Here is a 25,501-nt window from a genome sequence, read left to right as displayed (position 1 = left end):
TCTATTCTTTAAAACAGCTCTTCAGCATAGATCTTTACATATTGGGTAATACAAATTTCTCACTATGTTTTATTAATATTGATCATAACTCCTCATAACATTTCAATGAAGATGTCAGTTATAACTAAATTCATTAGCTTTATGTAGAAAATCAGGCACTTGGCCTAAAGTACTTAGTTGAGTCGATTTGCTTATTATTTATTAACTAGAGGCCTGGTGTACCAGCAGGGTCCCTCGGCCTGGCCTGCGGGAACAGCCCAAAACCAGCTCTCTGACATCCCCTGAGGGATGATTGCAAGAGGGTGCAGGCCAGGCTGAGGGACCCCACCAGTGCACGATTGTGCTGGGGAAGGAAGCGAGAGGTTAGCCAGCTGGGGAGGACCATGGGAGGGCTCCAGGGTGCGTCCGGCCCATCTCGCTCAGTCCCAATTGGCCAGACCCTTGCAGCAAGCTAACCTACCAGTCGAAACATCTGCCCCCTGGTGGTCGGTGCACATCATAACAACTGGTCAACCAGTCGACTGTCTGCCCCTGGTGGTTGGTGCAGCCTTAGCATATTATTAGCGTGTGGTTGAGCAGCTTTAGCATATTATTAGCATATTACACTTTGGTTGAACGGACAACCGGACAATTAGCATATTAGGCTTTTACTATATAGGATACCTTGCTCTGTTCTAACAACATTATATATAGTATAACAGGATGAAATAAAACTTAGGATAACCAGAGAGTTATCCTAAAATGAGACTAGGAAAGGCCATATAAAACCAGAAGTGAAATTAATATATAAGATATATTTTATAGTGTTTTCCTATTTAAAAAGTAATTTACTCATATACCTGAGACATTTTACATAGGTTACACTGTTGGTGATATATCAGTTTACTTTATTCTAAGAAACCTGACTGAAGACATTTGTTGAATATACTATTTTCTTTGTATAAATTTGGAAACAATCACATTTGATAACAGCTTTAGTAAATTGAGATATTTAACTGTGACATCTGTCAGTTGGCCTCTAAATCTGGTCCGAATTACTTAGAATGCTCCAGCATCCAAAAATGGACTATTAGGAGACTCAGGTTTTATTTGCTGGCCACTTACCGTTTGATTCCCTAGATCCGTGGTCGGCAAACTGCGGCTCGCGAGCCACATGCGGCTCTTTGGCCCCTTGAGTGTGGCTCTTCCTAAGCTTTAGGAGTACCCTAATTAAGTTAATAACAGTGTACCTACCTATATAGTTTAAGTTTAAAAAATTTGGCTCTCAAAAGAAATTTCAATCATTGTACTGTTGATATTTGGCTCTGTTGACTAAAGAGTTTGCTGACCACTGCCCTAGATGAACTTAAGAGTCTCCTAATAGTCCATACCATGTGTCAGTTTTGTATCGTGAAGTTAATATCTAACCTCTCATAGTTATGGTATTTGGAGCTCATTTACTCATAGAATTAAAAATAATTTCAGAGAACTTAACTGAGAAAAATGATAGTACCAAATAAAAATAAATCATGACTAGCTTGTTACCAGGGAAATAAAAATAAGGTCCAAAAAAGCCTTAGTCACATAACTCATATATTGAAGTAAAATTATAATTAATATTTTTATAGCAATCAGTGCATATTGTATAATATCTTTGTGAATATGCTATCAGGGTATTAATGAGCTTTTTGTCATTTTTATGTTACTTATTAGAATATTTTATACTTTTTTATTAGGGATAAGTATTCAAGCTAGAAAAAAATTTTTTAAATACATTTCAATTTACTAAATTATAGTTGGTCTTGGCCCGTGTGGCTTGGGGGTTGAGCATCGCCCTATAACCAGGAGGTCACGGTTCAATTCCTGGTCAGGGCATATGCCACAACATTTTTATGACCCAAAAAAAAAAATCCTATGCCCATTATCTGTCACTTCCCATTCTTCCCTACTCCTAGACCTAATCTACTTTCTGTCTTTATGGAATTGGCATTTCATATAAATGGAATCATACACATGTGATCCTTTGTGACTGGCTTCTTTGATTTAGCATAATGTTTTCAAGGTTCATCCATGTTATCGTCTGTATCAATACATCATTTCTTTTTGTTGCCAAATAATATTCTAGCTGTTCATTTTTATAGGTTGTGCCAACCATTTTGGAGAAATTCAAAGAGAAGAAGCCTCAAGTAGTACAAGCCCTGCAGGAGGCAATTGACGCAATCTTCCTTACTGTAAGCTCACAACATGCGCTTTTGTCTAAAGTAAATTTTGTTAATGCGATATTTTGATTGTTCTTTGCAGTTGAGAAAAGCTCATTGACCACATTTTATTTCTATAGACCACACTACAGAACATCAGTGAGGATGTTTTAGCAGTAATGGATAATAAAAATCCAACCATCAAGCAGCAGACATCACTTTTTATTGCAAGAAGCTTCCGCCACTGCACTGCTTCTACCCTGCCTAAGAGCTTGCTAAAGCCCTTTTGTGCTGGTCTACTTAAGGTATAGACTCTCTTTGAAATTGGGGGAATATTTTATATCTAGGGAAGATTTTTTTCCCCTACCAACAATTATGTACAGTGACTGGCTTTCAGACTGTTGATTATAGTCTTCTGAGAAGCTTTGGAAACTGAATCTAAATTCTTGTATTGTTATGTTCGTATTCTTTAAATACAAGTTAGCTTTATAGTTCTAATTGCTAAACATTTTGTTCCTTATTTGGCCAATTTACTGGCATTCAGCTGTTTCTGGCCAAGCACAGGCATACAGCTTGGATTATTTGAAGGTCATTTGAATGCGAGGCACTTAAGACAGAGGGTGGGAGGAGAAGGAGGCACTTACATGCTGAATGGATTATCAGAGGTTTCCTTAAGCAAAAAAGAATTTGTGAAAAAGTAACTGTTAATTGGCAAAAGGAAAGCAATATTTAGCTTCAGCGAATTGTAAAAGGCAAATTTTTTATCAAACAACCATTATTCTGACTTAAAATCAGTAATACTTAAATTACCTTTTGAGATAATGTTGTATTAAGATAATGTTGTTTACTTCCGGACTATAGCACATCAATGATTCTGCTCCTGAAGTCAGAGATGCTGCATTTGAAGCGTTGGGTACCGCTTTGAAGGTGGTTGGTGAGAAAGCAGTAAACCCATTCTTAGTTGATGTGGACAAACTTAAGCTTGACAGGGTAAGTTAGTAATAGATTATAATGAAATTGGACAATAGTTCTGTTCTGTTTTATTAAGACAAAACTGATATCAACTCATGAAATTTATTTCATCATCACTGGTGGTTCACACCTAGAGTTTGAAGGTATAGCTTTTGGAGATTTAAATTTTATCTCAAGTTACAGTGATCATATTAGTAGAAACATCTTTCAAATTATAACAGAAATAAAGCTGAGTAACCATAATCTATAAAGGTGAAAACACTGTTTTAAAATAAGTTTATTCTAATATCTGGAAAATTACCTTTCTAAATATGAATATCTTCTATTTAAAATGTGGTTATTGTAATTCTAATTTGTATAGAAATAAAATATAAGAAAGTCTGGATAATTTATCTTTGTTGAAAAGGAAACTTTTCTCTCTAAATTCTCATATAGTTGTGGTTTAAATCAGCAGTCGCCAGGTGGTCCATGAGGTCCAAAAGGTTGGCGACCACTGGTTTAAGGAAACCTTTGGAGCAGCAGTTGCCAACTGGTGGTCCGTGATGTCCGAAAGGCTGGCGACCGCTAGTTTAAATGATCTATTAAGTAATAAAATAGCGATGGTGTTTCAAAGTTGGGCTTAATGATGTTCATCTCAATTTCATTCTCCAGATCAAAGAATGTTCAGAGAAAGTAGAGCTGGTGCATGGTAAGAAAGCTGGATTGGCAGCTGAAAAGAAGGAATTCAAGCCTGTTCCTGGAAGGACTGCTTCTTCAGGAGCCGCAGGAGATAAGGACACAAAGGATATTTCAGTACCCAAACCCGGACCCTTAAAAAAGGCACCTGCTACTAAGGTTAATAGATGACTTCGAAAATATAGTTTAAAAATTAGAATTTATATAAGGTAGGGTCTCAATCTTACGTTAATAGTGGTCCTTCCAATATGATTTCATTTGAGAAATGAACTCATTACCACATTCAAAATATAGCAGAACATCTGTTTATGAAGACAGTGTGTTCCAACAATACATTTGGTTATTTGAAATTTTAATAGAGATAGAAATGGTAACGGAAGTACAGGAGTGCATTTTAAGGGATCAGAAAGTATTATTAAATAATGAAATAAAATGTGGCAAGGCACTTAACATTAATAACATCACCTTTGTCATTTTGCTAAAAACACTGCTGAATTGCATCACTGAGTCTCCATACCAGTCCAGGTCTTGTTACCTTTGTACAGTGTGGAAGAGGGAAAAGTGCATAAGTGGCTTTCCTTTAGCAAACACTCGTCCTGTTTACTCTCTGGAGCATCAAGTTATCTACTGCATATGCAAAAAGTTTGATTCCCTTTCCCCACTCTGAACCCCAGCATGGAGTTAGGGGAAGAAAACTGACTTGGTGAGCATCACTTGGTGAAGCACTTTACCTACATAATCTCATTTAATCATAACAACCCTTGAGATAAACGTTTTGTGACCCCTGTTTTTCCAGAAAAGGAAACAGGCTCAGCAAGGTTTAGTGTACTGCACTGACTCTTAAAATTTGTTCTGATTTTTTTTGTTTTGTTTTGTTAATCCTCACCTGAGGATATTTTCCCAGTGATTTTGTTTGTTTATTTGTTTTCGAGAGAGAGAGAGAGAGAGAGAGAGAGAAAAGAAGGAAGGAGGAAGGACAGAGAGAGAAACATCAATTGGTTTCCTCCCACACACACCCTGACCATGGCCAGTTATTGAGCCTGCAGCCCAGATACATGCCCTTGACCGGAATGGAACCCAGAACCCTTCAGTCTGTCCACTAAGCCAAACCAGCTAGTTCTGGTGTTCTGATATTTGTATTGTTCACTTGTTTGTTTATTATGTCTCCCCACACCATATTGTAAACTTTCAAGGTTACAATCTTGTTAGTGCTTGATTCTCCTATCCATAACAGGAACTCAAATGTATTTATTGAATGACCAGAGTTGGAGAACAGGGACTTGAGCCAGGTATCTCTAGCTACAGAGTCTGTGTACTTCCCTTCATATTATGCTTCAGCATTCTAGTTCAGGGTGTTGGCAGCTATTTTCTCCTTTCTCATCATCTCCTGCCACTCGACAATGACCTGGACACCTGAGTCCTTTTCTTATCTTGCTGAACCCTTCCATGCTAGTGGCTTTCTTTTATGAGGAATTCTTTAAAAAAAAAAAAAAAATGGGAGAGGTGGCAACCTGCTTCAATTCCTCTGTTGAAAAAACAAGTAGGACAGTATCAGCGAGTAAGTCTACTAAACCATAAATATATAGGTCTGTTAAAAAAAAAGAAGAAAAGGAGTAGGTTTATTAATCGAGGTACCTTTTGATACAGAGAGTGCAATTATATGAAAGGATCCAAAAGACATACTCTAATTAATCAAAGAGTATAGAATTTTCTATTTTTAGAGTTAGAAAACAAATCTCTCATTATGGGTTGTTATTATAAACCAACAAAACCATACCGCTAATAGTAAATCAGCAAATAGTAGCCATTTCCATTTCATTAAAAACCGGCATCTTAGTTTTGCTAATTATACCTTAAAAGCTTAGACTATGTTCAAGATAACATCTATACTAATAAAAGCCTAGGTGGTCCTCATGCCCTCACGTGCAGCATCGTCACAAGATGGCCGCACGCGCACAGCGGAGGTGGGGCCGGCAGCTGCCCCGTGCAGTGAGGCCTGGGGGTCCCGTGGCTCCTCGCTGCACGGAGGAGGCCGGTCCCTGCGCAGGAGGCGGGTTGCGACAGGGGAGCGCAGTTGTGGGCGATCAGGCCAGCAGGGGAGGGCAGTTGGGGGTGATCGGGCTGGCAGGGGAGCATTTAGGTGTCGATCAGGCCGCAGGGAAGCAGTTAGGGGGCAATCAGGCAGGCAGGCAGACAAGCAGATAGGAGCCAGTGGTCCCGGATTGTGAGAGGGATGGTCCGACTGTGGGATTGGGCCTAAACCGGCAGTTGGACATCCCCCAAGGGATCCCAGATTGGAGAGGGTGCAGGCTGGGCACGGGGCCTCTAGTTCATTTCAGAACAGGGATTGATACTAAAGACCAATTTTTAAAATATATATTTTTACTGCTTTTAGAAAGGAATGGAGAGGGAGAGAGATAGAAACATCAATGATGAGAGAGAATCATTCATTGGCTGCCTCCTACATGCCCCCTACTGGGGATCCAGCCTGCATCCCAGGCATGTGACCTTGATGTTGGAGTCAAACCCGGGACCTTTCAGTCCACAGGCTGACGCTCTATCCACTGAGCAAAATCAGCTAGAGCGATGTTGAAGGCTAATTTGATCATCTGTCATTTTTATCTTTTCTTTTTAGCATGCTTAACAAATACCCATAATAAGTAGAAGGAATGATGTGAATAATAATGTTTGTTGCTCTATTAATGTTACTGCCTTGTGATAATTGGCTTTGTACCTTATGATAAACTGCTATTTTCTCATGATCTTTCAAAATAACGTGAAATAAGTTTAAATCAAGATATTTGGGGGTGGGGGTAAAGAGGAAAGATCAACCAAAGGACTTGTATGCATGCATATAAGCCTAACCAATGGACACAGACACCAGGGCGGTGAGGGGATGAGTGGGGGGTTAGGGGGCAATGGGAGGATAAGGACACATATATAATACCTTAATAAAGAAAAAAAAAAACATAATTCAGTTATGGAAACAATTTTTAAAAAGATATTTAAGTAGAATATTCACAGATAGAATTCAGTGGGTGCAGTAGAAAGTATGACCAATTGAAGTTTATTCCAGAGTTCAAGAATGGTTCAATATTAATTTTAGAAAATTTACTAAATTTATAGGTGACAAGAAATCTAATTTCAGCCCTGGCTGGGTAGCTCAGTTGGTTAGAGCATTGTCCCAGTACACCAAGGTTATAGGTTTTTTTGTTGTTTTTTTTTTAATATATTTTATTGATTTTTTACAGAGAGGAAGGGAGAGAGATAGAGAGTTAGAAACATTGATCAGCTGCCTCCTGCACATCTCCTAGTGGGGATGTGCCCGCAACCCAGGTACATGCCCTTGACCGGAATCGAACCCGGAACCCTTCAGTCCGCAGGCCGATGCTCTATCCACTGAGCCAAACCGGTTTCGGCCAAGGTTATAGGTTTGATCCTTGGTCAGGGCACATACGAGAGTCATCCAAGGAATGCATAAGTAAGTGGAATAATGAATTGATGTTTAGCTCTCTCTAAAATCAAGAAATACATTTTAGCCCTAACCGGTTTGGCTCAGTGGATAGAGCGTCGGCCTGTGGACTGAGGGGTCCCGGGTTCGATTCTGGTCAAGGGCATGTACCTTGGTTGCGGGCACATCCCAGGTGGGGGCGTGCAGGAGGCAGCTGATAGATGTTTCTCTCTCATTGATGTTTCTAACTCTCTATCTCTCTCCCTTCCTCTCTGTAAAAAATCAATAAAATATATATATATATATATATATTTTTTTTTTTAATATATTTTATTGATTCTTTCACAGAGAAGAAGGGAGAGGGATAGAGAGTTAGAAACATCGATGAGAGAGATCAATCAGCTGCCTCCTGCACGCCCCCCACTGGGGATGTGCCCGCAACCAGGGCACATGCCCTTGACCGGAATCGAACCCGGGACACTTGAGTCCGCAGGCCGACGCTCTATCCACTGAGCCAAACCCGGTTCGGCTAAAATATATTTTTTAAAAATACATTTTAGAAAAAAGAAAGCTAATTTTAGACACTTAAAAGGAATATAGTAAATTTTAACATATCTTTTTGATAAAACTCTTAACCACATAGAAATGGATGAATACTTTGACATAACTTTATATATATCATGTATGTATCATGTATGTATCATGTATGTATATCAATCACATACATACATACAGGGTGTCTCCCAAAAATGTACACACACTTTAACACCTGATAGCTCACTTTTGAAAATGAAATGTATTTTAATTAAACATTGCTTTTATAATCATTCAAAGTGTGTGTATACATTTTGTGGAGACACCACACACACACACACACACACACACACACACACACACATACATGCGTACACACTCAGCAGTAGACATAGCAAACCAAAAGTCAGTATTGTCCTGGCCGGTTTGACCCAGTGGATAGAGCATTGGCCTGTGAACCAAAAGGTTCCAGGTTCGATTCTGATCAAGAGCACATACCTCGGTTGTAGGTTCCTCCTCGGCCCTGGTACGTCCAGGAGGCAACCAGTCAATGGATCTCTCTCACATCAATATTTCTCTCTGTCTTTCCCTCTCCCTAAAGGTGAATGGAAAAATATCCTTGCAAGAGGATTATAAATAAATAAATAAACAAAATAAACTGTATAAAACAAAGCAAAACAACCATCAATGACAGAAATAAAAAAAGAAACAAAAGTCAGTATTATGCTTAATAATGATGAATACTAGAAGTATTCTTATTAAAATGGGAAATAAAACAATAAATCCCTGCTTGTACCGTTATTGTTAAATAATGCTCTACAATTAGACAAAAGAATAAAGTAGAGGTGTTAATATGCAGAAGGAAAAGGCAAAATTATCATTTTTTTAGTTATGTGATCATATACTTGGAAAACCAAGCAAGTCAACTGAAAAACTAAGACAATAAGATTTGGTGAGATGTCCATCTTCAACATAACTAGAGCACTCATTTGGCTGTCAGTGGGGCACCCTGTGATTAAGTATTGAGTAAATGATATGTTAAAAATTGTCCTTTACTATTATAGGAAAGATTTAGAGGCATCAAATGTTAATTCTCAAATTAATCTGTAAATGTATATAATTCCAGTCCATCATTTTTATTTCATTAGCTCGTTCTGAGTTAGAGGTTCTTAAAATGGGGCCTACAGTTTCCCCCATATTGGTCTTCAAAAGATATGTCTGCCTTTGAAACTGCTAAATTTTGTGGGCGCCAAAAATACAGTTTTTTGTTGTGGGTTGAGTTATCCCTCGTTTTTAAAAATAAAAATTTATTGAGGTATAATTCACATACAACATACTAGTTTTATGTGTACAACATAATGATTTGATATTTTATATATTTTATATATTGTGAAATGATCACCATAATAAGTCACCATACATAGTTACAATGATCCCTCATTTCAAATTTTCAAGAAGTCTCTGACCCACAAGAGTTTAAGAATCACTATTCTAAATCCTTAAGTGGTTTAAAATAAATTTTTTTTAATTGTATCTAGGCTGGCGGACCACCTAAGAAGGGGAAACCAAGTGCACCAGGAGGTGCAGGGAGCACTGGAAACAAGAGCAAAAAGGGATTGGAGACCAAAGAAATAGTGGAGCCTGAGCTCTCGGTCAGTATTATACAATATGTCTCAGACTCATAAAACCATGGAAAGTCAATATCTTTGAGAAGATTTGAGTTCTTTCTTGCTGAATTCTACAACATATAGTTATTTATTACTTATTAGATTCTTGAAATTATCTTAGACACCTTAGACAAACTTTCCCGTTATGATACTAAAATAGGAGCCTCAGCATACATATAGGAATGTTCTTGTGTTTTTATAGTCTTACCATTTGTTTCCTTAAGCAGTTTTTAACTTTAATGTGGTTGTATGTTACAGATTGAAGTGTGTGAAGAAAAAGCTTCAGCTGTCCTTCCTGCTACGTGTATACAACTTCTAGACAGCAGTAACTGGAAGGAAAGGCTGGCCTGTATGGAGGAGTTCCAAAAGGTAGGTGCATAGGGATGAGTTGAGTGTGAAAACAACTATGTTATACAGAACTGATGAAATTGAAAATGAAAGACTTGTCCTATTGCTGTTTTTTAACCAGTGAATATGTTTCAGGGTGTTACCTAAAGATAAGGCAGGGGTGGGGGTATTTATTTTTTAGCTTTGTAGTGTTTATCTTTCAACATCTGCGTCCTATGTTTTCTGTAACTTCATAACTTAGTACTTACCAAAAAATTTGGTTTATTCTGAATTACAAGGCTTAGATGAATTTTAGTATTATGGTATTTGTTTTTTAATATCAGTAGGAAAACAGATCTCTCCACTGAAACCATCTCTAATCCATTTTTGTTTCCCTCTTTGGGGTCATGATTCTTGGAGGAACAAACATTACCACTTGGTGTGAGAAGCTCCTCTCAAAAATCTGTGTTAGAAAGGATCATGGTAGTCCATTTTGGCATACACTCTGTGATTCTAATGAGGAGGGGTGTGGAGAAACTGGAAGCACTGGAACTTGAGGCAGGAAACTTGCCTTCAAGCCCAGCATCTGCTACGTATTGCGTTTAGACCTGAATTTGTGCATCTTTGAAATTTAATACTTAACCACTTCTAACCTACCCTACTTTTCTATGTTTTTAGGAAAATTAAATAAGTCAAAATATTAAGCAGTTTCTGCCACACATTAGGCAAATGAAAACTGTATTAGCATTACTTTCCTTGAAGCAAATTGTTTGTAAATTCCTAAAGTGTGGGGGGAAAAAATGTTTCAATTGTATTAATATAACAACCATATACCAAACATACAACTTAAGAAACAAAGCATTATAAGAGAAATTATATAAGCTCCCTTTATAACCCTCTTCATTCCCATTTCCATTTGTTATATACTGTCGCCTTGGAACTACTCATTACCTCTTAACTCTTATTCTTTGATTCTACTTCAAGGCTGTTGAACTAATGGACAGAACTGAAATGCCATGCCAGGCATTAGTGAGGATGTTGGCCAAGAAACCTGGATGGAAAGAAACTAATTTTCAGGTATTTTTTCACTAGAGACTAAATGTCTTTTATTGTATTGTTTGTGAAATGTGTATATAAACATATATATGCATTTTCTTCTCATTATTTAGGCTTCAAAGTCCTCTAATCTTTACATATTCAAAGGAGGGATAAACAAAGAGATAGCTTTCTTATTTGTTTGGATAAAAAATAAATGCAGCCCTATCTGGTTTTGCTCAGTGGATAGAACGTTAGCCTGTGGACTGAAGGGTCCCGGGTTCGATTCCAGTCAAGGGAACATGCCAGGGTTACAGGCTCAATCCCTAGTAGGGGGCATGTAGGAGGCAGCCGATCAGTGATTCTCTCTCGTCAATGATGTTTCCATCTCTCTCTCTCCCTCTCCCTTCCTCTCTGAAATCATTACAAATACATTTTAAAAGTAAAAAAATAAAAATAAATGCAGTATTTACATAGCCAATGAAAAGTTACCACATAGTCTATTTAACTAATTATAGAGATGAAATTTAACAATACAGTTCTTTAGTCTAAAGAGTTAGGAGTAAGGAAAGGTTAGGGAAGTGATGCAGGAAGGAAAACGGGAAAAGAGTTTCCTTCTCTTCTTCAGGATATACATAGACCTCATGCAAAAGAAAATTTTTTAAGCCGAAACCGGTTTGGCTCAGTGGATAGAGCATCGGCTTGTGGACTGAAGGGTCCCAGGTTCGATTCCGATCAAGGGCATATACCTGGGTTGCGGGCACATCCCCAGTAGGAGATGTGCAGGAGGCAGCTGATCGATGTTTCTCTCTCATCGATGTTTCTAACTCTCTATCTCTCTCCCTTCTTCTCTGTAAAAAATCAATAAAATATATTTAAAAAAAATTTTTTTTAAGTTATGAGGTCTATTTTTTGACATCCTGTTAGTCTCTTTTTGGCTTATCTCCTGCCACCTCTTGTTCTTTCTGTGGGATCCTTAGCGGTGGCAGCGCTAAGGATGTCCAACTGCATGGGGAGCGGGCCTAAGCTATCACTTGGACATCCTCCGAGAGCTCCCAGACTGCAAAAGGGTGCAGGCCGGGCTGAGGAATCCCCTCTGAGTGCACGAAAGTAGTGCACCGGGCCTCTAGTTGTTAATATTTTAAAGCATTGAGTGGTTTGATTTTTTTTTCTCTTAGCTGTCACTTAGCTACTTTAATTGCTAACAAAGGATAAAAATTATTTTGCTTGTTTAAAAGTCTGATTTTAGATTGGTCGTGTTCTTAGCTGGTCTTAATTTTGTTACTGTAGAAATAAGTACATAAATAAATGTCTTTGGCTTACTCATAACTTTATGATAACTTTATCCTTTTTCAGGTGATGCAGATGAAGCTTCACATAGTTGCTTTAATTGCCCAGAAGGGAAATTTTTCCAAAACGTCAGCTCAGATTGTCTTAGATGGCCTTGTAGATAAGATTGGAGATGTGAAATGTGGGAACAATGCAAAAGAAGCTATGACAGCAATAGCTGAAGCTTGCATGTTGCCCTGGACAGCTGAACAGGTTAGTGACACAGCTCTCTTACCCCCAGTTTTCCCAATTTTGTCTCAAATTTTAATTTAAAGTTACTTTTTAAGATTAGTCTTATCTTTTCAAGTATGTTTTAGATACTGTGTTTTTTACCTTTAATAATACACTGTTGCATAATAATTAAACTCTATCTTAGTCAAGAATAGTCTATTAGAGATGAGAGTAATTTTCTCTTAAAACATAATTCAGAGTGATCATTAATGAAAGAAAAGTTATAAATAGTATTTTCCTGTCAGTTAATTCTTTTTCTTGTGTAGGTTAAATATTTCATTCCTAAAGTCATTATTGCAGTTGTTTTAGCATCACAAAACCTTGCTTCATCCACTTCTACCTTCATGTCATGCTATATTTTTGTGAGAAATATCAGAGATCTGTTTGTTTGTTTTTCTCTTGCTCCAGGCTATGTCAATGGCATTCTCTCAGAAGAATCCCAAGAATCAGTCAGAAACTCTGAATTGGCTATCAAATGCAATAAAAGAATTTGGTTTTTCTGGGTAAGTCAGAAAAAAATCCAATACAAAATAATTAAACGTTTTGTAAATCTCTGATTGGTGATTATATTTGTTGTAGCTATCTCTGCTCATTTCTGAAACACCAGAGCTGGGTTATCTAATTTATATAAAACAACCCAGCTGGTGTGGCTCAGTAGTTGAGTGTTGAACCTATGAACCAGGAGCTCATGCTTCAATTCCCGGTCAGGGCACATGCCCAGGTTATAGACTCAGTCGGGATCGTGCAGGGGGCAGCTAGTCAGTGTTACTCTCTCATCATTGATGTTTCTAGTTTCTATCTCTCTTTCCTTTTTCCTTCTTCTCTCTGAAATCAGTAAAAAAATATTTTTTTTTAAATTCCAGAAACCTACATTTATTCCTCAAAAATCTATACAGGTGCTCTTTGACCTATGATGTGGTTACATCCCAATAAACCCATTGTAAGTTGAAAATATCATAAGACAAAAATATGCCTAACCTACTGAACATCATAGCTTAACCTAGGCCTTTCACATGCTCAGAACACTTACATTAGCCTACAGTAGGGCAAAGTCATCTTAACACAAAGCCTATTTTTAAATAAAGTGTTGAATACCTCATGTAATAGAGTATGCATATCTCTTCATATCATTTGTAAAGTCAAAAAATCTTAAGTCAGCCCTGGCTAGGTGGCTCAGTTGGTTGGAGCATTGTTCCATGCACCAAAGGATTGTGGGTTCTGTTCCTGAACAGGACACATACCTTAGCTAGGTTTCAGGTTCAATCCTATGTCAGGGCACATATGGGAGGCAACTGATTGATGTTTCTCTCTTACATCAATTTCTCCCTCTCCCTCCCTCCCTCCTCTCTCTCTAAAATCAATAAACATATCCTTGGGTGAGGATTTTTTTTAAAAAATCATTTAAGTCAGGGACCATCTGTATTGGCTTATGCACCTGCATTTTGATATCCACTAATACTAGAGTTCTCTACGTAATTTTTCCTCCAGTGTTATAACTGTCCAACAGAAAAGCCAGTTCCAAGGATTGCTAGTCAAATACATTTGTAAATTACTGTACATAATCACATTTGTTTAGAAACCTATAGTGCACATTGATGAATTAAAGGCTCTCAGAAGTCATGCAATAAAGAAGTTTGTTTAACTTGCTGTTTTTCCAAACTTATGTGCATATTGAACACATTTATTTCATTAACAAAATTTTATAGAGCTTATTTTATGCTAGGCATTTTCTAAATAATTTATTTGATTAAATCATAAAAACCATGTGAGGATTGTTTTCTCTGTTTTATGAATAAGAATACTTACTAGGGCATAGAAAGTTTAAATATTCTGCTTAAGTCACAGCTAAGTTATGGCAAAGCCAAGATTTTAACACAGGCATTCTGATTCCAAGAAAGAATATTATACTGCTATACCATGTTGCCTTTCTCTGTGCCATGTTGCTTGTTACAATATGCCTCTTAATATCTTGCAAAACAGTGTTCTGAAGAAATACTACTTATTCCACAAGTTATCATTCAAGTGTCATTAAGCAAAGAATTGTTATGTCAGTACCTGTGGTGTCTTCCCATAGTTGAGGGTATTGTTATAATTTCTTCTTAATTGTATAGTCTTTGCTGAAAAACTAATTTCTTGGCATGACATAAAAGCCAGGTGAATATTTTTTTCTTTTTAAATTATACTTATCCATGATCTTATATTTATTCAACTACTACATAAGAGCACCATCTATGATATTCCAATCATTTGTTCCAGGCCCTAGGAATACATCATGGACAAGATGACAATAAAAAATATACTAGGAGTATAGGAACAACAGAATTTTAAAAAAAAAAAAAAGCAGGTTAAGAGGTTAGGTGGAATCACCTGACTGTGGTTTACTATAAGATAGAACAAGAGTCCATCCAGAAACAATAACGTTTGAGCAGAGACCTTCAGGACATGAGTTAGCTGAGACAATCTGGGAGAACATTCTAGACCAAGGGACAGCAAGTGCAAAAACCCTGGGGTAGGAGCATATATGATATATTTAAAAATTGGAAGGAGTGATTGTTCTTTAGAATGTAGCTAGAGTGGAATAAGTGAGGAGATGGAGAGTGGTAGGAGATAACATTAGAGAAAGAAGAGGAAGCCAAGTCACATAGAGCTTGAAAATTTGTTTTGTTTTTAATGCAGCAGAAATCTGGTTGAAAGCCTCTGTGTAGGGAGAGAGGCAAGAGGTTGCAGAAAAGCTAGGAACTAAAATTGCAGATAAGAGAATAGTAATTCAGAAGGTGGCATATGAAACTAGACCCCATTGGTTCATATCCCTAATCTGCTATTTTTCCAGCTTTGTAGCCTTGGACAAGGCACTGCTCCTCTTTTGACCTAATTTACCTTTCTGTAAAATGCCAAAATGGTACCTCATAGGGTTGTTGTGAAAAAATACGTAAAATGCTGAAAACGACCTGGCATATGATAAGGACACTAGGAATGTTGGCCTCTTTTAAAAGGGGGTAGAGGGAAGGAGTAGAAACTGATATTGGAGATTCAAAGTTTGAAGTTGGAAGTCATTAGAGGATTTCGAGCAGAAGAGTAACATCATTCTGACTATAGTCGAAACAGATAGTGAGGATCAAGGGCAGAAGCAGGATGACTACTCAAAAGCTATTGGAGTAATGCTGTCAAGAAATTTCAGTGGCTTGGAGATAGTTTGATACAGGAGGAAGTGTTATGATTCGGAATATATATATATATTTTAAATATATTTTATTGATTTTTTACAGAGAGGAAGGGAGAGGGATAGAGAGTTAGAAACATCGATGAGAGAGAAACATCAACCAGCTGCCTCCTGCACACCCCCTACTGGGGATGTGCATGCAACCAAGGTACATGCCCTTGACCGGAATCGAACCTGGGACCTTTCAGTCCGCAGGCTGACGCTCTATCCACTGAGCCAAACCAGTTAGGGCCGGAATATATTTTGAAAGTAAACCTGACCAAAGAGTGGGCATGAGAGAGGAGTCAGGATGACTCTGGAGTCAAGAATGACCTGAGCTACTGGAAGCATGATGTGGCTCTTTACTACGGTAGGAAAGACTGTGGGAAGAACAGGTTTTGGGGTCAGGGTTTGTTTTTTGGTTGTGTTTTGTTTTTTAAATATTTTTATTGATTTCAGACAGAAGAGAAGAGGGAGAGAGAGATAGAAACATCAATGATGAGAGAGAATCTTTAATCAGCTGCCTCCTGCATGTTCCCCACTGGGGACCAAGCCCACAACCCGGGCATGTGCCCTGACCGGGAATCAAACCCGAGACCCTGGAGTCCATAGGCCAATGCTCTATCCACTGAGCCAAACTGGCCACAGGGGGTTCAGAGATTTTACAATCTGGAGTGGTTTTGACAATTGTAGGGCAACATCTAGACATATAAGTGAAAATGTCACAAAGGCAGTTGGATATCTGAATTGAGTTCAGGAGAGAAGTCAACACTGGATTTAGGAGTAATTAGCATATAGACAGTGTGTAATTTTTAATGAGTGTAGAAAGCAAATAGGTGAGATTCCAGGACATATCCAAAGGAAGGCACTTCTAGAGTCTGGCTTTTTAAAACAATTGAGTGTTTTGTTTGGTTTTAATTCTAATTGTTATTTCTTCTAGATTGAATGTGAAAGCTTTCATTAGCAATGTGAAGACAGCGCTTGCTGCAACAAACCCAGTGAGTATATACCAGCATAAATAAGAACAGTACAGCCATCTTTGCGGTTCTGCTGTTATTTGGAATATTCTTTTTGTTCTGCCTACCAGGCTGTGAGGACTTCTGCAATTACCCTGCTTGGTGTAATGTACCTGTATGTTGGTCCCTCTTTGCGAATGTTTTTTGAAGATGAGAAGCCTGCTCTCCTATCCCAGATAGATGCAGAATTTGAGAAGGTAAAGATTTCACAAATTATGCAATCTATTGGTGAACTTCAGAAAGCTCATATTAGTTAAATTTAAACTTTTAACCCTTTGGAACAAACAGTATGATTGTGTTTGCTTTTATATACTTAAAGTATCCCTAGGAAAAGTTCCTAACAAATTAATAACTTTGATTGTCGATGAGGAAGAGAACAGGGTAACTATGGTATAGGATGGGAGGTTTTCCCCTTTATATCCTTTGTGCCTTTGGAATTTCAAATATTTTGAATGTATAACCTATTGAAAAAGTACATTAAATATAACATTAAAAATTTTTAAATAAAAAATATTGTCCCTTCTTGAATAAACTTTGTAATGGAAATTGCTAAGTTTTGGCAGACTTGATGTATAATGTCTTGGGCATACAAGTCAAAAGACAGCCTCATGATTAAGAAATCAGATTCTGATAGGTTTTATAAAAATATATTTTGCCATGTAGTCTCAAAATTGGAACCTAAATAGAAATTAAGACATGTACTGTGTAAATATTAGGTATTAGGAAGGAATAGGAAATTTTGACACAGGCACCATTCTCCAGCTTGTTTGCTCTCAGGTCCTTCATCAGGTTCACTAGCCTCACTGATTTATTTGTTTGGATTTAGATGCAGGGCCAGAGCCCACCTGCTCCAACCAGAGGGATTTCCAAACACAGCACAAGTGGTACAGATGAAGGAGAAGATGGAGATGAACCAGATGATGGGGGCAATGATGTTGTGGATCTTTTGCCAAGGACAGAAATAAGGTTGGTTTATAGGAAATGGTTTATTTGATTTATTATACTGAAAATTTTTTGGTTTTTTGTTAATCCTCACTAGAGGATATTTTTTCCATTGCTTTTCAGAGAGAGTGGGAGGAGGGAGGGAGGAGAAGGAGAGAGAGAGAAACATCTATGTGAGAGACACATATACTGGTTGCCTCCTGCACACGCCCCAGGTACGTTCAGGAATCGAACCTTAGACCCCTTTGTGTGCAGGCTGATGCTTTAATCTGGTGCCTTCTCTTTTTCAGGTAGGGATACTTCTGTGACATCATTATTTTTTAGGAGTCTGGAATTAAGGTGGTGTCTTTTTTTTTTTTTTTTCAGTGATAAAATCACTTCAGAGTTGGTATCTAAGATTGGTGACAAAAATTGGAAGATCAGGAAAGAAGGCCTAGATGAAGTGGCAGGTATTATCAATGAAGCAAAATTTATCCAACCGAACATAGGTGAACTTCCAACTGCTTTGAAGGGTCGACTCAATGATTCAAATAAAATCTTGGTATGTAGAACACATGCCTGTTATATTTCTTGCCCCCTTCTCCTTTCAGTAGGTTCCTTTTCAATGAAATTGTTGCCAGCAAAAAAATGAATGGTCACTTTACTTGCTATGGACTACAAATAGCTTTCTTTAATTTCTTAGATATGCCACAAGATATGCTGGTAGATGGCAAGTTTATAAGTCAAATTTTTATGAAGCTCAGATTTGCTTTTTACAGTATTCTAATGTTAAATATCTTTGTATAAAACTGCTTGTATTATACATAAATATGCTTAATTTATAATTTTTAAATTTGAATTTTTATGTCAAGATTTTAATAAACTAGACTTTACCAGTATAATCTCTGGTCTAAAATTCTAATGCTTCTATTTTATGAACTAATGATAAAAGCAATGGCCACCACCTAAAAACCACCACCTAAAAATTATTCATAAGCTAATTAGAGTAGCATCGTAAGAGCTGATTTCCCTGTCTCTTAGCAGCAGATTTGTAAAACTTTGTGCACAGCTTGCTCATGATTTGAACATGAAGTGTTGGCTCTTTTCACTCAGGTGCAGCAAACGTTGACTATCCTCCAGCAGTTGGCAGTAGCAATGGGCCCAAACATCAAGCAACATGTGAAGAACTTAGGCATTCCTATCATCACAGTCCTTGGAGACAGCAAGGTAAACCTGACTCCTCACTACAGCTCCAATCTGGAATAAGCCAGTCACACTCCAGAGCTAAGAATAATTATCTTTTCTTACATGTAAGGGTACATATAGAGAAGAGAATATTAGGAGGAAAATAGTAAACATTTTTACCTCCCAGGCAGTATTAACATGACCAGATATATCACTTACTAGTTTTGTGACAATTAGGTAAGTTATTTATCTTTTGACTTTTGTTTTATCTATGAAATTTCCTTGTTACAGAATTAAGTACGAGTCTGCACATAAGATACCTGTACCTGTTTTATATAGTATGCACTCAAAAAATGGTTGCTATTGTGATTATGACATCACTGTTAAAAGTATCAGTATAAAGAGTAATTAAATATATGAATTTTTGTATCATGTATTTATTTTCTACCTTATTTCTCTAAACTACTAAAACAGGATCCTCTAGTACTTGATTAGGATACTTAGTTTCATTGAATGTTGTAAGCCTCTTATGTTTAACCCTACATTGAGTATTTTTAAATGTGTCTTTATTTTTGTACTAGAGGCTCGGTGCATGGATTCATGCACTAGTGAGGTCTCTTGGCCTGGCCTGCACCCTCTCGAAATCCAGGACCCCTCAGGGGATGTCAGACTGCAGTTTTGGCCCGATCCCTGCAGGCCAGGCTGAGGGATTCCACCAGTGCATGAATCCGTGCATCGGGCCTCTAGTATGCATATAAAATCTTTTGTTAATCCCTTCCCTCTGAGATTCATCAGTCTGTTTCATGTTTCCATGCCTGTGCATTGAGCGTCTGCCCCCTGATGGTCAGTGTGCATCATAGCTGCTGGTCAAATGGTCAGACCGTCACTTAGGCTTTTATATAAATAGATAGATAATACATTTAATGTGAGAAATTGGGCTATTTTAATATTTTTGTGTCAAATAAGTACTCATTCTATTAATACAAGTTAATATAAAAACATAAATGTTAAAGTTGTTAGTAACTATTATGCATTCTCTGACATTTAGAATTACATTCTTTTTTTTTTTCTTTTTTTTTTTTAATATATTTTATTGATTTTTTACAGAGAGGAAGGGAGAGAGATAGATAGTTAGAAACATCGATGGGAGAGAAACATCGACCAGCCGCCTCCTGCACATCTCCCACGGGGGATGTGCCCGCAACCCAGGTACATGCCCTTGACCGGAATCGAACCCGGGACCTTTCAGTCCGCAGGCTGACGCTCTATCCACTGAGCCAAACCGGCTTTGGCTAGAATTACATTCTTTAGATAAACATGAACATAAGAGCACCCAGAGGTTCAGGAAACAAAACCTAAAGAGTTTGTTCTGCCCTGGGTGGTTTGGTTCAGTGGATAGAGCGTCAGTCTACAGACTGAAGGGTCCCAGCTTCGATTCGGGTCAAGGGCATATGCCCGGGTTTCAGTCTTGATCCCCAATAGGGGGCATCCAGGAGGCAGCCGATCAATGATTCTCCCTCATCATTGATGTTTCTATCTCTCTCTCTCTCCCTCTTTTTTCCTCTCTGAAACCAATAAAAATATATATTTTTTAAAAAGAGTTTGTTCCCCTTACATGATATTTTATGCATAGGTCACTGTTTTGCCTAGTTAACTTACTACAGGATCTGTACAAGTTGAAGTTCTATGTACCTACTGTAATTTGGAGTTTTAGTACAAACAGAACTAGATTATGTTTCAAAGAAGATGGTTCCAAGTATGTTTGTATGGACCTTAGAGAAGTCTCCATGTTCATGTTCACAAAGAAACAAGCTTTTCACTTCCTACTTCCTCCAAACCGTAGTGAGTGTTATTTTTACTTATTCTCTCCTCCATTCAGAACAATGTTCGAGCTGCTGCCCTAGCAACTGTGAATGCTTGGGCAGAACAGACTGGCATGAAGGAATGGCTGGAGGGAGAAGATCTTTCTGAAGAGCTTAAAAGGGAAAATCCTTTCCTGAGGCAAGAGGTTAGTACCACAAATATCACGTTGTCTCACTCGTGTCTTTTATCTTCTTAGGGGCTTGGACCTACTTAATAAGTATACATGTGTGGACAGAATGTATTTCATTATAAAACAGTTAATACAATGAAAGCAAATTCCTAGAGTTTTTGTATTCATTTCCCCCCCCTTTTATGTGCTATATAATAAAAGTTTTAAAGGACTAGCCTTTTTGTGAAATTTTCTCTTTCCTGTCACTCTTAAATAGTAAAGTAAGAGGTTTTAATCAGGGCATAAAAATGGAGTTAACATTCAAAAATCCATAAGGTAATATCAATAGACTAAATACTAAAAAAAATCATAAGATCATATCATTTGACATAAAAAAGGGATTTGAGAAAATCCAACACCTATTCATGATAAATTTTTTTAAAAAACTCTCATCAAGTGGAGAAAAAGGAACACTTGTGCACTGCTGGTGGGAATGCAGACTGGTGCAGCCACTATGGAAGACAGTATGGAGTTGTCTCAAAAAACTAAAAATGGAACTCCCATTTGACCCTGTGATCCCATTTCTAGGAATATATCCCAAGAAACCAGAAACACCAATCAGAAAGGATATGTGTACCCATATGTTCATAGCAGCACAATTCACCATAGCTAAGATCTGGAAACAGCCTAAGTGCCCATCAGTAGATGAATGGATTAGAAAACTGTGGTACATCTACACGATGGAATACTATGCTGCTGTAAAAAAGAAGGAACTCTTACCATTTGCAACAGCATGGATGGAAGCATTATGCTAAGTGAAATAAGCCAGTCAATGAAGGAAAAATACCACGTGATCTCACTCATTCATGGATAATAAAGACCATTACAAACTTTTGAACAATAATAGATACAGAGGCAGAGCTGCCTCAAATTCATTGTCGAACTGCAGGGGAAGGCCAGGGAGGGTTGGGGGGCAGGAGGGAGGGGGGTAAGAGATCAACCAAAGGATTTGTATGCATGCATATAAGCATAACCAATGGTCATAAGACACGGGGGTTAAGGGAGGCCAGGGGATTGTCAAGGGCGGGGGGAGGGGGGAGAAAAGGACACATATGTAATACCCTTTGTAATACTTTTAGCAATTAAAAAAAAAATCAAATTTAATATAAAAAAAAAAACCTCTCATCAAATGAGTAATAGAAGAGAATTACCTCAACTAGATAAAGAACACTTGCAAAAACCTCTACATAAAATACCATATTTAGTGGTGAAAACCTGGATGCTTTCTTCTAAGATTAGGGACAAAACAAGAATGTCCACTTTCACTACTATTATTTAGCAAAGTCCTGGAAGTTCCAGTCACTGCAATAAAGCAAGAAAAACAAATGAAAATCTTACAGATTGGATAAAGAATAAATACATTTTTCTCTAACTGCAGATAACATGACTATCTACAAAGAAAATCCAAAGGAATCTACAAGTAAACTTGAAACTAATAATTATTTTCAGTAAGATTTCAGGATACAAAATCAACATACAAAAATCACATTTTTTAATAATACAATGAACATGTGGAGACTGATAATAAAAATAATACCATTTATAATCACTGTAAAGAAAATGAAATCTTTAGATACACAAATTTAACAAAACAAATACAGAATGTGTATACTGAAAATTATAGAGTGCTAATAAAAGAATTCAAGGATGTAGCCTTTCAACGATTAATTTTGAAGCAGTTGGCATTCATAGACCAAAAATTAAACCTCAACTTAACCCTCATAACTTACACAAAAATTAACTCAAAATGGATCATGAACTTAAATGTTGAACATAAAACTGTAGAACTTGAACAGCGGTTCTCAACCTGTGGGTTGCGACCCCTTTGGGGGTTGAACGACCCTTTCACAGGGATCATCTAAGACCATCGGAAAACACATATATAATTACATATTGTTTTTGTGATTAATCACTATGCTTTAATTATGTTCAATTTGTAACAATGAAAATACATCCTGCATATCAGATATTTACATTACGATTCATAACAGTAGCAAAATTACAGTTATGAAGTAGCAACGAAAATAATTTTATGGCTGGGGGTCACCACAACATGAGGAACTGTATTAAAGGGTCGTGGCATTAGGAAGGTTGAGAACCACTGATATAGAAGAAAACTTCACAATATAGAAATTCTCAGGCAAACAATTCATAGACTTGACACCAAAATCACAATCCATCAGAGAAAAATTGATTAATTGGACCTCATCGAATGAAGAACTTTTACTATGCAAAAGAATATGTGAGCCCTAGTTGGTTTGGGTCAGTGGATAAAGCGTCAGCCTGCGGACTGAAGGGTCCCAGGTTCAATTCCGGCCAAGGGCACATGCCTGGGTTCCAGGCTCCGTCCCCAGTGGGGGGCGTGCAGGAGGCAGCCGGTCAATGATTCTTTCTCATCATTGATGTTTCTGTCTCCCTCTCCTTTCCTGTCTAAACTCAATAAAATATATTTTTTTTAAAAAAGAATATGTGAAGAAGATGAAAAGAAGGCTACAGAGTGGGAAAAAATATTTGCAAACTGATAAAGGACTATTATCTGAATATATAAAGAGTGCTTAAAAGTAAAAAGAAAATCTAATTAGAAAATGGGCAAAAGACATGAACATATATTTCACTGAAGAGCAGATTCAGATGGCAAATAAGCCATGAACGATGGTCAACATTATTAGCATCAGGGAAATGCAAATTAAAACTTAAGATATCACTACTCACCTATTAGGATTACTAAAATAAAAGATAAAGATAATACCAAATGCTGGCCAGGATGTAGGGAAACGTGAACACTGCTGGTGGAAATGTAAAATGGTACAACCACTCTGGAAAACAGCTTGGCAGTTTCTTATAAAACTAAACATGTAGTTACTATATGACCCAATAATTGTGATCTTGGGCATTTATTCCAGAAAAACGAAAATGTATGTTTACAGGAATGCCTATTTGCAAATGTTATCAGAGCTTCATTCATAATAGCCAAAAAGCTCGTAACAGCCAGATATCCTTCAACAATGAATGGTTAAACTGTTCTATGTCCATATGTAATATTATTTAGCAATAAAAGAAAAAAGTTATTGATGCATACAGCACTTGAGATAAATCTTCAAGGAATTATGCTAAGTACCAAAACCAACCACAAACAGTTACATACTGTGTGCTTCCATTTATATAAAACATGTTTGAAATGACAAAATTTTAGATATGGAAAACAGATTAATGGTTACCAGAACGTGGGGAGGAGGAAGAAAATGGGTGTGGTTATAAAGGGGCACCACAAGGGATTCTTTAGATCAGTAGTCGCCAACAGGTGGACCACTGGTGGTCCATGAGGTCTGAAAGGTTGCTGCTTTAGATGGAACTGTTCAAAATTTTGACTATGGTGGCAAATGTTCTGACATACATGTGATGAAATTGTATAGAATATGCACACATACACATATGAGAAAAACTAAAACTGGGGCAATCTGAATAATATCAGTGGCTTGTATCAATGCCAATTTCCTGGTTGTGATACTATAATAATAGCTTTATAAAGTGCTACTTGAGAGGAAATTGAGTAAAGGGTACATGGGATTTCTCTGCATTATTTCTTATAACTGTATTTGAATCTATAATCATCTCAATAAAACTTTCAACTAAAAGTAAATATAGCCCTGACTGGTTTGGCTCAGTGGATAGAGCGTTGGCCTGCGGACTGAAGGGTCCCAGGTTCGATTCTGGTCAAGGGCATGTACCTTGGTTGCGGGCACATCCCCAGTGGGAGGTGTGTAGGAGGCAGCTGATTAATGTTTCTCTCTCATCGATGTTTCTAGCTCTCTATCTCTCTCCCTTCCTCTCTGTAAAAAATCAATAAAATATTTTTTTTTAAAAAGTAAATATAGATATGAATTATTTTAGAGGTATAGAGAGCAGCTGTCAATGTAAGGCTGAAAACAGGAACCCTGGTAGATCTTATCATCTTATGGTTAAATAAATGTGTCTCTTCTCTAGCTGCATAGTTCTTAGAATTAAAAACAAAAGATAAGAGAATGTTTCTCATCTTTAAAATATATTAAGAAGCCTTAGCCAGTTTGGCTCAGTGGATAGAGTGTTGGCCTGCAGACTGAAGTGTCCCAGGTTCCATTTTAGTCAAGGGCACATACCCAGGTTGCAGGCTTGATCCCCAGTGTGCAGGAGGCAGCCGATCAGTGATTCTCTCACATCATTGATATTTCTCTCTCTTTCTCTATCTCCCTTCCTCTCTGAAGTCAATGAAAATACATATCCTATATAATAAAAGCGTAATATGCAAATTAACAGAACGACCTGTTACTATGATGTGCACTGACCACCAGGGGGCAGACGCTCAATGCAGGAGCTGCCCCCTGGTGGTCAGTGTGCTCCCACAGGGGGACCATCACTCAGTCAGAAGCCGGGCTCACGGCTGGTTAGCGCAGTGGTGGTAGCCTCTTCTGCCTCCGCAACAGTGCTAAGGACCCCTTGGGGAGTCCCCTAGAGGTCCCAGACTGCAAGAGGGACACACGCGCGCGCGCACACACACACACACACACACACACACATACACACACTCAGTGCATGAATGTTGTGCACCGGGCCTTTACTATTATATATATAAAGAACTATGGCCGAAACCGTTTGGCTCAGTGGATAGAGCGTCGGCCTGCGGACTGGAAGGTCCCAGGTTCGATTCCAGTCAAGGGCATGTACCTGGGTTGCGGGCACATCCCCAGTGGGAGATGTGCGGGAGGCAGCTGGT

At 37.8% G+C, this 25,501-nt stretch overlaps 1 protein-coding gene across 3 annotated transcripts in view; it reads left to right on the top strand.

The window, feature by feature from the left end:
* The window catches only part of CKAP5 (cytoskeleton associated protein 5), an 85,644-nt gene that overhangs the window by 36,009 nt on the left and 24,134 nt on the right, over positions 1–25,501 (top strand). For all 3 annotated transcript variants that reach the window (XM_070427926.1, XM_070427924.1, XM_070427925.1), the window contains exons 10-24: positions 2,121–2,210; positions 2,318–2,482; positions 3,039–3,167; positions 3,801–3,983; positions 9,348–9,461; positions 9,735–9,845; positions 10,788–10,880; positions 12,195–12,380; positions 12,807–12,901; positions 16,538–16,595; positions 16,685–16,810; positions 17,440–17,579; positions 17,922–18,096; positions 18,648–18,761; positions 20,599–20,727. In XM_070427926.1, the coding sequence (XP_070284027.1) occupies positions 2,121–2,210; positions 2,318–2,482; positions 3,039–3,167; positions 3,801–3,983; positions 9,348–9,461; positions 9,735–9,845; positions 10,788–10,880; positions 12,195–12,380; positions 12,807–12,901; positions 16,538–16,595; positions 16,685–16,810; positions 17,440–17,579; positions 17,922–18,096; positions 18,648–18,761; positions 20,599–20,727 (1,908 nt within the window). The remainder of the gene's footprint in view (positions 1–2,120; positions 2,211–2,317; positions 2,483–3,038; positions 3,168–3,800; positions 3,984–9,347; positions 9,462–9,734; positions 9,846–10,787; positions 10,881–12,194; positions 12,381–12,806; positions 12,902–16,537; positions 16,596–16,684; positions 16,811–17,439; positions 17,580–17,921; positions 18,097–18,647; positions 18,762–20,598; positions 20,728–25,501) is intronic.

The sequence above is a fragment of the Myotis yumanensis genome, unplaced genomic scaffold, assembly GCF_028538775.1.
Source record: "Myotis yumanensis isolate MYYU_CA2020_CCGP unplaced genomic scaffold, mMyoYum1.0.hap1 SCAF_10, whole genome shotgun sequence".
In the NCBI taxonomy this organism is placed as follows: Eukaryota; Metazoa; Chordata; class Mammalia; order Chiroptera; family Vespertilionidae; genus Myotis; species Myotis yumanensis.
This window is presented reverse-complemented; position numbering and strand designations above follow the sequence as displayed.